We start from the raw sequence: 16,242 nt of genomic DNA, 5'->3' as shown, positions 1-16,242 counted from the left end.
AACACCTAGCACCTTAAAAAATCCCCAAACACCGCCACAATGTGTACAATATGAAATATTAATAACTAAAGTGGTAAAACTCTTCCCAGAAGGACTAGGAAATTTATACATTTTGATTTTGTGAACTTATCAGAGTGAAACTATGTAACATAAATAAAACACAGAAATGTAGGAGTTGTGAAGAAGTTATTTTCCTGATATAATCCTGGCATCTTGGGGAAACAAAAACATGTAAACAAGATTGAACTAAACATCCTATCACCGAGCATTCACTTAAAGCTGTGAAAATTTACCAGCAATGCTGAACAATTCCAAAACAGATTATATTAATTCTGCTGTTTATCACTATAGTAAAATTTACTTTTTTTTCCCTCTTAAGACTAATATATTTATTTATAAAACAAAATCTTATTCAAGAGTGTACTACCTGCTGGAAGACAAAGCCTCCACAAATACTTCTAGGAAAAGTATCTCCATATAAAATATGTATACAAATTATGCAGATTATATTAAGGATATATACATATACACATTTCCTTACATATGCCACTATTTAGGATCACATCTACTAGCAGATACAAGAGTTAAGATATGCGAATCTCTCCCCATTCAAATTTCAGTTATTCAGTTAGACTGAATTCTGAAGTGCCTCTTTGGAAGAAGCTTCTTTATTTTCTTTTCTAAAGTACCAGTTATAGCTATTTGGTACTAAAGACCACAGTGGAAATGCTCTGACCCAAAAAAATTAATTTGTGTTTCACTGACTGAAATGTTTCCTTTGCTTTTTAAGGAACTAGCATTTTTTACTCACTCATGGTCATAAGAAAAATGTTGGTAGCCTGCTTTAATCAAAACTGGGGGATTGCACCACCAGGAACTCCCAGGACCTGAACATTTCCAAGAGAAATGGCATCTACATTCCTGGCATCCAGGCAATTAAAACAATTGGACAGACCCTGGTGCAACTCTGCATGCAGAGCATGTCTCAGGGGATTAGTTTCTAATCCTCTTCCCAGAAACATCAGAATGAGGAGAGGGAGAATCTGAGCTTCCCTTGCACCAGTTTCATTCATCAAAACCTCGGGAAAGGAGCTGCAGTACAAAATAAAATTTTTGTTTAAAAAACAACTTTGGGTGGGTTGAAATCTGTGCAGAAAGCAAATCATGCTGCAGCATGTAAAGTTATAGGGATGAGCTTTGCTGAGAATTTATAAGTGGCTTGTAGCTGCATACAATATTATTTTACCAACTTTGCATATGGATCCATAGGATGACAGGATGAATCATGTTAGAAGAAATAATTGCAGTTCCCTGTGCAGAAATTTACACTTTGAGTGGTGTTCACATTTCTGTCTCTGATCCCACTGTGCTGTGACATACTCTTCATCTTTCAGTTTACTAAAAAATACTTACAGGAGTTTTTGTTACAGCTGTTTTGTTTTGGTTTTGGTTTACTTGATGGTTTTTGTTTACTGTGATGTTTTTCATAAACCCCTACCATCGCCAAATACCAACCAGGATATAATTATATTAGAAAACAGAAGTTACACAGAAACAGTTTGGGTTTTATTGTTTGTTTGGGGTTTTTCTTGGTTTTTTTTTTTTTTTTAATTATTATTTATTATTTTGTTATTTTGTTTTTCTAAAGATGTGGTAAAAAGGCCTTCTGAGGTATATTTTATAATGATAAAACTACCATGTACCAAGATGAACTAATGATGTTTTTTTTTTCAAACAAGGTAGTATTGTAAGTAAATGCAAGGGATAGAATATTTAGTCATGATGGTCATTAACATCTCTAGGTTAAAAAACACAACAGCAATGAGTGAGTGAAGAAAAGTTCTGTGTGCCTTCACATTGCCTGTGTGCTGTGGATTACTTGGAAATACTCTTTGCAATTTGAGTCTTTGAGTCTTTCTAAAATAAATTAGGTGGCTCAGTTCTCACAGGTGGGATTGCAGAATTAATCAGAAGCTGACATTATGGTCTTCTCAGTGGTTGATTATACATATTTATTTGTTTATTCACATCACATCTTTTATTTTTATTGCATTTTGGCCAGTGATTATGAATCAGTTGACACAATTTACAGTTTGTCTTCTTTTACGGATATTACTGACAGGAAATATGTTGCTAAATGTAATTCTAAGTACTTCAAGTCAACTTTATACTCACTGGTATTATACACTGTGTTAAAAAATCAGATTAAAGCATTGGCAGAGTCATACTGCTGATAGTAGGGAGTGATACAGAATTTTCCTGGTAATACCATCTGCCATTTCCTTTTTAAGAACATGGTTTCCTGGCAATCAAATTCTTATCAGTCCAGTTCCTGATTAAAAGACAAATAAACCCTGCAGTTGTTAATGTCTTCAGTGATAAATATGTTCCCTAAATCATACTTCTAATTATAAACGGATTTCTAATATACAATGTTTAATGACTATCTTTCCACCCGCATGTCATTTTTCTTATCTATTATAACAGAGCTGAATTCAAATGGAAATATTTAACTTGTCTCTACTGAGCAGAAAGGCAGGATTTACAGTCTTCAGTATATTGCCCATCTCATTTCACATAACTCAGCCAAGTTTTTGTTCCACTCCTTGAAAAATTCTACACAGGAACAAATAACACATTTCCCTTGATGTCCAGATTAATGCTATTTTTCATTAGCTTCATTTCCTATTCAAGATGGACATTTCTTTTTATTTCTAGGTGTTTATACCTTGAAGACAACGTTTAAATGTATGATTACTTTTAGTGTCAACTCTATAATTATCTTTGTAACCCTCTGGGTTATTTTCACTTTTAAGAAGACTTGGGTGCTGAAAAAGAATTAGAAATAAGTGCCCTAATAAATATAACTGCTTCCTTGTCCTGTAAAGAAAAAAAGATTATTAGCTCTCTGCTTAGATATATTGACAGCAGCACACATCCAATTTTCAGTTCATTTGCACTATTGAATTCTCCTCGCCCCATCTCCATTTTCCATCTTAGTTTTTCTGCAGACTTTTGTCACAATGGGAATCTGCTGGGCTTAATTCATCTCCCGGTGCATTTCATTAGATTGGTTAGTGTCTTTGGCAGCCTACTTACCCAGGAAGTCCAAAGCCCAGAGCTGTGACATTAATCAGATACTGTGAGGCTCTGGTTCTGGGACTAAATTATTGATGTATAATTTTGTGTGATGCCTCAATGAAATCCACATAAGAGTATCAACATCGTACTTATTTATGAAGGCCCCAAAAGAATTTTAAAGTATCCAGGAAAAAATGCAGCACTGCCTCCTAGTGGGATTAGGTTCTTTAGGAAAAAATATAATCCACATAATTTCTGCAAATATTTACACTTGAAAGTGTAGGATTTCAACTTACACATATACTACCTGTTGGATTGTTCCACATTAAAAGTCTTATATATGTGTGAATATTTGTTTATATTTTCTAAAAGGCAATCTTAAAATGGAATTTTGAAAGCCACTCAGTACATACATATTTTGCCAAGAGGCAGCTGCTCTCACCCAAAGTTGTTTGTTCTTATTTTAGTGATGAACTGACTGAAGGGGAAAAGCTGAGGTGCTAAATGAATTTAGATTGTAGTGAAGGCTTTGGGGAGTATTTGAAGCCAAAACATCCTTTATACCAGTTTTTCCTTCAAAACTTTATGTATGAATTCCCTGTGAGAATTCACAATACTCAGTGGTACTCTTCAAAACTAGAAGGTGGAGTGGTTCCTGTCTAACATATTTTTTTTCATGTAAATAGTTTCTATTTTAATTAGCTCTTGTTACCTTTTTTGATTGTCTTCAGATAAAAATACGTTGTACTTTTTGTAGCAAGCTTAAGACATAACAAAGGCTTCCCACTGTGCAGCTGCACTAATCATCAAGTTTTAGGTCCTAATTATGCAATTTCTGAAGCATTAAGGTTCATATCCAACAATAAAGTGATATTAAAGACAAATCTTTCTCTTTGAAGCCCTGAGAAGCTACATACATCTGGATCAACAGGAACATGAAGTGCACATTTCTATGTCAGTGGAACTGAACTATGTAGTCACCACTGAAGATTATTTTTATTTTACTGGGTGAATGGCCTAACTACCTAGCAGGTTAGTTTGGGGATGTTAAAACATGAAGATTTTCTAATTTGTCTCTTAAAAATCTGACATTTGTCCTTTGTTATGGGAGTTAAAGAGTCACTGGAAAGCTGCACAGCAGAAAAGAAGTTGGGGGTGACAGGTATGAACATGAGCCAGGTGTGCCCAGGGGCCAGGAAGGCCAAAGGCACCTGGGCTGGATCAGCAATGGTGTGGCAGCAGCAGCAGGGCAGGGATTGTCCCCCTGGACTCGGCACTGCTGAGGCCACACCTCAAATGCTGTGTCCAGTTTTGGGCCTCTCACTACAAGAAAGGCTCTGAGGGTCTGGAGCGAGTCCAGAGAAGGGCAGCGGAGCTGGGGAAGGGTCTGGAGCACAGGTCTGGTGAGGAGCAGCTGAGGGAGCTGGGGGTGTTCAAAGAGGCTATTTCAGCACTGGAATGGGATGTCCAGGGAAGTGGTAGAGTCACCATCCCTGGAAGAAACAGCTGGACAGGGCACTTAGTGCTGTGGTTTACTGCCATGGTGGTGTTCGGCCAAAAGCGTAACTCCAGGATCTTGGTCTTTCCATCTTTCATGATTCTGTGATTCTAAGATCACAATATCAGTCCAAAGAAATGAGAGGAACTGCACAAAATTTAGTGCAGGAAAAGCAGCTAGTGAAAATGAGGAAACATCCAGCAACAACAGGAGGGAACAATGAGGGTTGCAGGGATTTAGGATTTAATTTGAAAGTGAAAACTGCAATAGTCAAAGCAGTAAGTTAATAAAGGAGAAAGTTGCTATTTTGCATATCACTTTTAAAATACTGTTATTCTTAGAGACTGAAAGAACTCCAAACCTAATAAAAGATGTGTAGGCTGCTTTTTTTCTTAATTGTTGTTATTGTTATTCCAGTACTATTATTGGTTTGTAAATCACCAATGTATTCTATGGCTAAAGACACTTTATCAATCCCAGAAACTTGAAAGGGTTAGTTAAAAACAAACAAACAAAAAAAAGCATGAAATAAATTTTACTCAAGTGCCTTGAATCTTCACTGCCATTAAAAATATTAGGAAGATTGCCTGGGCATAATTCATGACTATTTCTATAATGCATAGTGAAACTAGTAAAATGTTAAGAGGATTTCCCCCATTAAACAAAGCAGAACTGGATTTTTTGACCTCCAATACTCTTTAAGGGGATTTTTGTTGATTTTGAAATTATATTAATTTTGTTGAAAATGCTGCTGGCCGCACACAGGTATTTGAAATTTTGAGATTTTGGGTAATGATGAGCACAGTGTGCTCTAAAATGCAGATTTTGATATGTGGTTTATGTCTTCAGCTAGACTGAACTTCTATCACATGTGCAGAAAATGAAATAGATTAGCTAGCGTTGAGTAATAACGTGCCAAGATTTAACATCACACAGAAATACTACATTTTATACAGACCTCTTGCATTCTTCGGTTTCTATAAGATGTTTATCTAAACTGTGATTTTGAGGAAAGTTTTGATTTAGGCTTTGAGTTTTAACCTGAAAGATGAGTTCAAGGTGAAGTTCCATGGAAGTAGGAAGCCCCCAGAATGCAAAGGAATGAGCTACAAATCTAAGAGTAAGAAAATAAATATCCTGGCTGCTTTCTGAACATGTGGAATATATAGTGTTCTGGCACCTTTAATCTTTCATCTACTATTTAATACCTTTCTAACCACGAGTAGAATTGTGTAAGAAATCACTGTGTACATGGATACTGGGTGGTTGATTTATAGGACTCTAAAAAATTAAATTCTAACTTTAAGTTCATCTCAGTGAAGCTTATTGAAAAGTGAAGGTGAATTGTTCCATTGATCTCTGCAGAGACAAGACAGTTTAAACTCTTCTGAGTGTTAATGCTAAGGTGGGATAACGCCAAAACATTCACAGAGTACCGCTAACTAAAATGCCAGAATTGTTAATACTTTTTCTTTTGTGAAGGAAATCTATCTTTCTGTAATATTCACATGTGTGTGTTACATTGTTACCTTGCCCCAGGCAATTTCAGCATCCAAATTGCTCGGCATCCCCTGCGCAGCCGATCTCTTTGTCAGTTCTGCGTCTGTCACTGCGAGCCACTCTGTCAGAGCATTGATCTCTTTCCGTAATTTCCGGGACAATTTCAAGCATTTCTCTAACTCTTGCTTTTTTTCTGTCACCTGCAGAAAGAAAACTTGTGGTTATTAGCCCTTAACTGAAACAGTTCTGATGGTTTTTATATCACATTTTCTGTAGGCCACTTTTCTATAAAAACTAGACTTGGGATTCCACAGGTGAAGCTGCACTTTTAGAATAGGTGTATCTTGATTTGTTCTCTCAGTATCAGTAATTTTGCTGCTAGAATGCTAACACCTACAAGAAAATTATGTGTGTAAAGATGCACTGAGTTTGAACTAGCAACTAGAGCTCCAAAAACCTCCTTCTCTGTTTTGAAGTCATGCACACCAAAATTAATTTGGAACAACTGAACTAACAGGCTTTCCTAGAGAAACAAAATAGATGTCAAAACCCTTCACAGGGCATATTTTAATAAAAGAGGTAATATAGGAACCGGGATTCTGCAAGGTTTTTTAATATGTAGCTAAGTTACATGGAAGAAAAAAAAATACCAGTCAAAGAAAGCCTCAAATCTTGAAACACAAAGGTCACTGGATAATGTCAAACTAAAGCAGCACATTTAACTTGGAGTTTTTAATTTTCTGAATGTTTTGGATGTGAGGTACTAAGGATGACCTCTGCTTTAGTTGTAAAGCTCTTTGAAGCTTGGTACATGGCACCTGGAAGGAAGGCTGAGTATTTCTGTTGCCTTGACTGTCACATTGCATTTTGAAAGAACAGGGCAAACACAACCTTTCTTGCAAGCCCCTGAGACTCTTCAGGGAGAGGAAGAAAAGGTTTTACATAATTAGTAGAGGAAGCAGAAAAGTAAATTAAGAAATCTTAGATGGGAGACTACACTACAATAGGCAACTAGTATCACAAAATACAAATTAATAAATTATATTGTACATATTATTAATACATGCTGTGATGAAGTTTAAAAAACCCAATCAGAGATGGAGGAGTAGAAGTGTCCCAGAGATCCCTAATATTTAAAAGAAATTCCTAATTAGCTTAAATGTCAAATAGTAATCACGTTAAGACTGTAGCCTCTGATTTGTATTTAAGTATTTTTAAATAGAAAAAACCTTTCTACAGCAGCAGCAGAAAACTGGTATCAGCATCTACTAAAACTATTTTGTACTTTGCCACTAAGAACAAGTAGTGGCAAAATGATCATATTGATTCGTAGATCAACTGCCAAGGAGAATTCGAGGTTTTAAAATGTAATAGGATGTTACAAGGTTAGGTACATGGCTTTTGCTATCCCTGAGTAAGGAGATGAGATTTGCCTAGGGAATAAGCTATAAAGCGCTCCTCATAATTTATTATCACTCTGTAGAGGCTTACTACTGAAATCTCATAACATTTTTCACTGAGTGTGCTTTATGTGCTTTCTTGCATGCCAAATTTATTAAATGAGACCACAGAACTTACAGTCAGGCCAAGAGGTAAATCCCTGGGAAGGACCATAAAACTCAGCTTTTTAGAGCTCCATTCACATGTGGAGCCAGGTTTTCCACCTCTTCTTCTGAAGAGTGTAATAACAATTGTAAATAACATTACTTAGCAGCAATACAATGCAAAGTGCACTACCCTGAGCTTGATTGCCTGTTTAAGAATTTTAAATACCTGGTATATTATAAAATGAAGTTACTGATACTTGTCAAAACAGAGAGAAAATATTTGTGTTTCTATATACATCTCTAACATGTGTTTATTATATAAATAATACAACAATATCTCCAAATACAGTGCATGTATCCAGAGGTTACTGATTAATCAGTTTGTTAGTACTTCAAATGTAAAGATGCATTTTCAACAGAAAAATAGGAAACAGTGCCCTCTAAAGGCCTTTTAGGTCAGAAAATGTGATTGTGAATTACTTTATATATGAGGGCACCTCTTGAAACAGCACCTACAAAATCACACAAGTGAATCTATGCTTGAATATGTATTTTTCCCTCAGATCATACATGTCAGTCCTGAGACTTACAATTAGTTATAACTATGGATTGTTTTTTCTTAATAAGTCTTCTTCTCAATGCAATCAATTAGTGCTGATAATGGCTATTCAATTCTTTTATTTCTATACATCTGGGCTTCTGTAACTTTCTCTTAAACTGTTAATTACCATACTGTGTAAAAGTAAATGTGAGAAATTCCATTTAGGGCAGAAGAGCTAAGACCAGCATTGCAAATTTTTGAGACACATCAATTTGCAATATTGCTCACTTCAACTCACTAATGGCTCCCTAATGGCACATTTTTATCCCTTCATTAGATAAGAGAGGTTTCCTACAATAATGACACCTGTTTGCTGTTAAGTTAAACATAATGCAGGAATAAATGCCTCAGTTCTTTCTAAAATAATGGAGAGGTCAAATGTATTATTCAATCCCGAATGGCAGCTATCCACACCTACTGAAGCAAACTCGTTTTCCTGACACTCAGAAGATTGATGTCTCTTAACACCCTTACTTTCTAGCAAGAGAGAACTGTTTTAATTAAGATTCCCTAATGAGTATTATCTCTGTCAAAAGTAACACAACTCTTACTGTTTTATCATACTGCAGTTAGCAGGGCTTGATTCTCATTATCTGTTTAAACCACATACGGGTACTCAGTATTACCATGGGCTCATTTCCTAGCTATTAATAATTTATGATTTGAATAATTTATAATCTAGAATTCTCTTTCTGTCATGTTTTATGTTTTCCACATGTATAAATTTTAGAAATAAACAGACAGGTATTATCTGTCAATCACAGTTTTCAGTCATCCAGTCACAGAAAATTCACTCTAATCCTACAGTTTTCAGAAGTTCTTTGAGTAGTTCTAATGAAGGCATAAGAAAAAAAGCAGAGTAATGAAGGATATGTGTTAACTGAATTATTTAAAGGAAGTCTTCCTTAGTGGCACAATGCCTCTTCTGAGTCATGTTAATGTTGGTTAGGAGCCTGTCCATCCTACTCCTCCTAGTTGACTTTTGGGGAAAATTGAGTAAACTAAACAGTGTCCTATTGGGAAGTGGCTTACATATTAAGACACAATGAAAATGCACGTCAGGGTTCTTAAAATTTAATCAGGGAATCTTAAAATTAAATCAGGGAATGGTTATGACAAAAACTGACCACATGCAAGTGCAGAAGTCACAAAGCACAGTGGTACACTGTGGTACACTTTCCTCTTGAGGAAAGCTTCAGTGGCAAGAGCTTTTTGTTCAACAGATTTTTGAACAGCAAGAAATGGACATTAGATACTTTAAGATCTGTACAGTCAGAGGCAGAAGTAATTTAAAAGGTAGAATTATCTCTTTTATGAAGCAACCCTATAAGTAAAACTTGATCTAAGTAATTTCCTAATCTGAAGTGACACTTTGAGGCATCAGAATAAAAAATAAAAGTCCCCCATCTGAACTCTAAAGGAACTCACAAGGAACCAGCAGGAAAAAAAATATATTAAAAAAGTAAAATTTTGAATTGACATAAAAGATTTTTTTATTTTCTTAGGTGGTTGTTTTTACTCTTCAGAGAAACTGAATAACCATGTTGGTGATTGCCTTTGCCTCCATTCCTTCAGTCCCACTGGAAGAACCTTAAAAGGAACCAGTAAAAAACCCCATTTACTTACCACACCGAGGTTAGTTTTCATCTTGCCAGTACATGGTTTTATATTAAAAACACAGAACTTACCTTTGCACCCAATTCATTATATTGGAGCTTCAAAGCCGTAAGCCTTTCATCCAGTTCCTTTGGGTTCTCTGTCTGCTGCTTCTGAACAATCTGCCTCCCAGTTTTTATCACTGTTTCCACTTCAGACTTCACCTCACTCAGGTTTTTATATAATTTCTAACGAAATAGAAATATAAAAGCTAAACACCACCATTAAAACATGAAAACTAGGAAAGACCATTGGAAGCATTCAGAATCCAAACAAATTCAGAACAGCCCATCTTTACAGTGACCTCAAAGCTATGTCACTAAAACCAATGTTAGAAATATTATACATTAGAAAGTACACATCATTATTAATTGTTTCAGGCTGTGACTGAGGTTGTTTTCAAACTTGGATAATGTAGTACTTAAAACAACAACAGATGTCTTCTGTCAACTGATACAGAATATTGGATAGATTTGAACTACAAATAGCCACTAGTTTTTAAAATCTGTCATTTTTTCATACTGCTAAATATAGAGAATGGAAGGACAGAGGACTACCCCTATATTTAATAAGTGCCATACACTAAAGAATTGACTTAATTAAAAAACCTACATAAAAAAGTAAAAAAATGAGGTGGACCTACTGTATTTACTTAAATTATTACTACTGTATTTACTTAAAACAGTATGTATATAGTCCAAGTCCTTTCTAGGTGCTTAATATGATGACAAATTCTTCATTCCTTAAAACCTGTCAACAAATTAGGAAGCCGTTGCATGATGCACATTGTCTAAATTCTGATGATACATTACAACTAGATTTTGAAAAACAGGAACATTATGAGAATCCTTCCAGTTAAAGACACTCTAAAATCACTCTAAGTCTTCCACAAAATACATCAGCACTGCATAAGCCAGCTGCTGAGTGAAGACACTTTAATTCAGTGCAGAGCTCCTAACGACCTCATCATTCTAATAAGAATGTCATTCTCACAAGAATATGAATTTAAGAGCAATTTCGTTTAAGAAAAACAAAAGATGTAAAGCAACAACACTGACTTGCCCCATGTTTTTTATTTTAATTTAAATTCTTTCTGCATTCAATGCTGAAAAAGGTTGGGAGGGGGAAACCTTCAGGCATGCCAAAAAACACCAAAAAAACCCCAAAACAACCCCAACAAACAAAATAAATCTGAACAACAACAACGAAAAAGATAATCCATCTAGTTTTGATGTTACAATCTTTTTATGATCATCAAGAACACAGTGTTTAACTTTATTTCCCTTCAAGTGTAAAGGGGAGCAGGATTATAGTGATATTAAAGAGAAATGTACAGATTTTCCTCATACTCTTTAGGATCTATTCAGGTCATCTTTTGCTCTTGAACCGAAAGAAAGCCATAGCATGCCATCTCATGCAAGTTTTAATCAATGCTTTTCCATTATGCTTTGTGCTTCCTGGCTAGAATAGACTTGTGTTCTGTAACACCTCTTTTGGTTAGGTCATAAGAGTTCCATGACTGTACATGACACTACACTGAACATGTAGAATATTGCAGAAAATACAGCCAATATGGGGAGGTAAATTCAATTGCAGGACAGGAACTGGGAATTAAAAAGGGATCCTAGCTGGTATTCTCACATAGTGAAAGTGCATGTCTAGAGTTTTGAAGGGGGTTTTGTTGTTTTTCTGTGGTTTTTGTTGGTTGGGGTTTTGGATTTTTTTGTGTAACTGATATTTTGTTTCTCATCTGAATTAAGGACAATAATCTCTATTTTTTCTCTTTCTCTATATAAAGCTGATAGAAAGAGAGCATCTTAAATATTCACCATGCAATGATCCAGCTGTGATTGTACTACTTCCTGCTCAACACTCTTCATCTCCAGCTTGGGCACCTGCAATTTCACTTCATCTAGAATTCTTTTACATTCTTGGAGGCGCTGTTCAAAGTTGGCTGGCTTCTGAAACAAGCGAAACTTCATCGACACATCCTGCAGCTTTTTCTGAAAAGTAATCATGGGTGAGTACAAAGTGTGAAATCAAATCAATGCTGAAGACAAGTCTTAGTCCTCTTACAGAATACTTAGATTACATTGTCAATCAGCAATTTCTCATTAAAAGAATATAAAACTTTTGGGGAAAATGCCAGTGGCAGAGAATCTTGGGTCTGCACTGGAGGATAAAAATTCTTCCATCATCCAGGGCACTGGATGCAGCAGAGCCTGTGGCAAAAGAGCCTGTATACACACATAAATAAAGGGAGATATTTTGTATTTTTCGATATGCAAAATGCTTGTGGGCATGGGGAAAAGACAGATTTAATGGCTTGAGGATAAGCCATCCACATTGTAGAGTGAATGCTCCTCAACTCAGTTGCTGCTTCTTGGTACAGGGAACGAATCTTTTAGTCCTTCAGAGAAACTTAAATAGCAGTAAGTAGGTCTAGCACAAACCCCAAGATTTAGACTGTAAAATTGATTTATATTTAAATTTACAAAAAGTCTAACCTAGAGTAAAAAGAAAGCAATTTGAAGGCAGAAAAAAAAATCTAAAACAAGCTTGGCTTCTAATTTCACCATTTTCAGAATTTTCTATATTTGTGCATTAATTAGACTGCTTGCTCACATGATCCACACCTCAGGGGGAGGGGAAATAATTAAAAATAAAGAAAAGGAATTTTAATTATATACTTGAAAAAGAACCAATTTCTCTATAGAAGTACAGAGCAAAGCATTATTTTCAACTCTCTGGGGAACAAAAAGAAAGAATAAATGTCACTAAGAAATAGCTAAGTAATTAAATAGGAACTCAGCATCTGCAAACAGACTTCTGATTTTTTTTTTTTTCTTCAAATCTTAGACATTTTATTACACTACAGTGTGTCTGTACCATAAAGGTTTGAGGAAAAACTGTAATAAAGCATAGAATTGGTCTATAAATAGGCATTAGCAAAAACCCTTCCTACATTTATCAGATTTCTGAAAAGGAGGCAGGAATCATGAGCAGCAGACAACCTGGGATACCACAGAAAAGTATGCAAATATCCAGCAGTTCCTTTGATTAATTTTCCTCATTAAATATTTTTTATGAAATTGACATCCAATGAGATAAGAAATTAAGTATTTCTGACAATAAATAAGTGGACAATTAAATAAAAGTAGGAAACATGGGTAGGAGTAAGAGGTCTTATTTTTCTTCACTGCTTGCATGCTCTAAATTTGTTTGGAATTAGTTTTTCATTCTCTGACACTTCAATTTGATCAAGCTCAAATCCTGTAGGAATCTTCCACTGCCACATCTGTATCAGTTACCATTTGTGTTGGTCAACACATTAAAAGATACTTAGAAAGTGAGAGAACGACAGTATTAATAGCAGATAGAATTAAAGCCATCTGCGAAGAGTCGCTGAAGGATTAAAAAGTACTGAGGATCTGTAGGGGGAAAAAAAGGCAAATTATTTTAATTCACCCCCAAAACTAAGCAATGCAGAGGAACACTAAGCTTGACATACCAGTGGGATCTAAATTATCTTAGCACTCTCACTCAGGTTCTCCCAGATAACAATAACAGCTATATCTCCAACAGTTTTAAAATAATATCATCTCAGTGCTTAAAAGCAGCAAAACAAGCAAAGTGGGTATTTGGAACAATCTGGAACATGAAGAAAACAAAAACGAGATAACTGTCAAAGTACAAAAGTCATTGTAGGAAACCATTTTGTACCTGAATGTGTTCATTTTTGATCACCTTGTTTCAAAAAGTTATTTTTAAAACAGAAAATTTAAAAAGAATGACAGCAAAATGAAAGCTGTTTATCTAAAAGTCTCAATATGCTTTAGATATTATTCAGTCTGGAAAAGAGACAATAGAGAATGTATTCAAAAAAGTTGACCAGAAAAGCATTCAGTACTGAACTTTGAAAAATAAACATTCTTTAGAAAAGCTTTCATATTCATATAACAATTCTCAGTCTGTTAGAAGTAACTAGGTATTATATTACAATGGCAGACATAGAATTTTATCTTGTTAATCATACATTTCCCCTTAAATTTAAAAAATCAGAATTTAGGTCTCAGCCTACAATAATCCAAAAAGGCAGGATAAATTTGGCCACAGTTAACAGTTGTTTCACAATCTCAGTGCATTTATTCATTTGTATAGTTTTTGACTTTCTGCCCAGGCACTAGAACTAATAACAGAACAAATATGTCATATTAGAAATATTACTTAGTCCAAAAATAAAAGAGGAAATAATTTATATATATAAGTGAGAATGAGCTTCATCAAAAAGTAAGTGAAGACTGATCTCATGAAATGTGTTTTACCACTCAAGGTAACATAATGATGGAAAGGAATTCAAAAGAGTTCAGTGGCCTAAAATCAAATATAGTCATAAATATGTGTAACAAAGGGCTCAGCTTCTACCTGGTTTGGTAGCTGATATTTACATTATGCATGTAAATGACTACTTTTTTGTTTATCTTTTATCTAATGTCAACAAAGCAGTGTCTCAAGATGACCTCCATCCATTTTTCAAAACTCAAACTGGTGCACATCATCAACTAGAGAAACCTTACAAAGAGAAAAATGTCTGCACAGAGGTGGATTAATAAAAAAGGCACACAGAAAGGGTTGTGCTCCCTTGCATGTTGTTGAATTCACAAACATTTATTTACACAACCGTCTGATGGCTGCATTTCACTGATGAAATATGGGAAACTTCACAGCTGCCATGGAGACCATCAGAGGTGAGTTAGTATGAAGAAAGACAGAAAAATGAGGAAACATAAATATTCTCAACAAAGAAATCTAGTCCTGTATAAAAGACGAAACAGTTTAAAAAGTCAATTTGTTAATTTCAAATTAATTGACTGCTAAAAAGCAATTAATGATACCCATAATAAGAATTAAAACTCAAACTGAGGTGCCTAGAAATACCTGACAGGGATTAATCAAAAAAGGCAATAATTAAATTATTTGTTTTTCTAATAAATTGTGAATTTTTTTTTTTTGCCACCTACCAAAAAATACAAACAAAAAAAAAACAAACAACAGAACAACAACAACAAAAAAACCCCAAACCAGCAAAATAGCTTTTCTCTGTTGTTTATTCAGTCTTCTTCATTTTCAAGAAGGTCCCTCTGTATCTGTTAAGCTAGATGAATTAAGGCATTATCTAATATTTCAAACTGATGTCTGAATTGCACAGCTCAGCATAATTTGTATTTCAAATGCAGTCCTACTAAAGACTTCCAAATATTTTAACCTATTTTTGACAGTAAATATTTTCCAATACCTCAAAACTTACATCAAAAAAGACCCACTGTAGTTGTATCTCTTGAAACTTCAGCATGTTCAATGCACCCCCTATTATACAGAGTCCCTACCAGTTGGTTACAGCAGTCCTGCACACCTTAGAGCTGCTGCCAGTGATCAAGAAGGCTGGAATGAAAAAATGAGCAGGAAGAAGATATGGATGGTATGCTTTATCCACCCTGATTTTCTGGCTAAAGCAGAAGAGATAACTCAATAACACTCCATGACAGAGTAATAGTACCACTCATACCACTCATTTAAATGAGTGAAGGAAAAATGGTGGAAATAAAATTTGCCTACCTGTGCCACATCAATTTGGGAAAGCACTCTTTTGGCGGCATCTTTACCCCGATTTCGTTTCTTCATTTCCTCCAAACTAATCTCGTGGCTTGTTAATTCAGATTGTATTTTCTGTTGGAAAACAAAGCCAGCAATCAGCAGGGTTTGAGGGACAATTGGATGATTTTTGAATTATTTGGAGCAGTTGATCTGAAGCACATAGAACAGCAGTACCAGCCTGTACAGCCCTGCCTGCAGCACGAGGGACGTGACCCTGCCCCTCGGCTCAGTCCTGAATCTGGAGCGCTGTGTCCAGCTCTGGGCTTCCCAGTGCAAGAGAAACATGCAAATCCTGCAGCAGCTCCAGGAGGGAGACAAAGATGATTAAGGGACTGAATGTGGATTTGTTTTTTTCCTGAAGGAAAACAGCAGTTTTCATTGGTAAGAACATTAAAATATAATAATAGAAAAAAGAATAGAAAAGTTATTTGCTTCACTCTTATCACTCATTTTCACAGTATCACAAGGCAAGTTGAGAGAAAACTAATTGAGGTATCCTGCAAGTATAACATCATCTTCATCATAGAGAGCTGTGCTATATCTAAAACAGTACACAATTTTTGGCATTCTACTGACCAGAACCTATGCTCAGCATCAGTTTTCTGTAGCTAAATGCACAATGACACACAGTTCATTAATATACTATCTTAATGCATTTTCTAACAAATATTGCTTGCTATGCCTGTCTGCAAAATCAGAGTGTG

General features: G+C 35.3%; 1 protein-coding gene across 3 annotated transcripts in view; it reads right to left on the bottom strand.

Annotated features, from left to right (window-relative positions):
- Window positions 1–16,242, bottom strand: part of DMD (dystrophin) — a 1,141,085-nt gene that overhangs the window by 602,935 nt on the left and 521,908 nt on the right. For all 3 annotated transcript variants that reach the window (XM_058829412.1, XM_058829411.1, XM_058829410.1), the window contains exons 31-34: window positions 15,500–15,610; window positions 11,713–11,886; window positions 9,916–10,071; window positions 6,109–6,279 (exon numbers count right to left, since the gene is read on the bottom strand). In XM_058829412.1, the coding sequence (XP_058685395.1) occupies window positions 6,109–6,279; window positions 9,916–10,071; window positions 11,713–11,886; window positions 15,500–15,610 (612 nt within the window). The remainder of the gene's footprint in view (window positions 1–6,108; window positions 6,280–9,915; window positions 10,072–11,712; window positions 11,887–15,499; window positions 15,611–16,242) is intronic.

This window comes from Poecile atricapillus, chromosome 1, assembly GCF_030490865.1.
Source record: "Poecile atricapillus isolate bPoeAtr1 chromosome 1, bPoeAtr1.hap1, whole genome shotgun sequence".
Classification (NCBI taxonomy): domain Eukaryota; kingdom Metazoa; phylum Chordata; class Aves; order Passeriformes; family Paridae; genus Poecile; species Poecile atricapillus.
The sequence above is the reverse complement of the archived record's forward strand: the minus strand, read 5'-3'. Positions and strand labels throughout refer to the sequence as shown.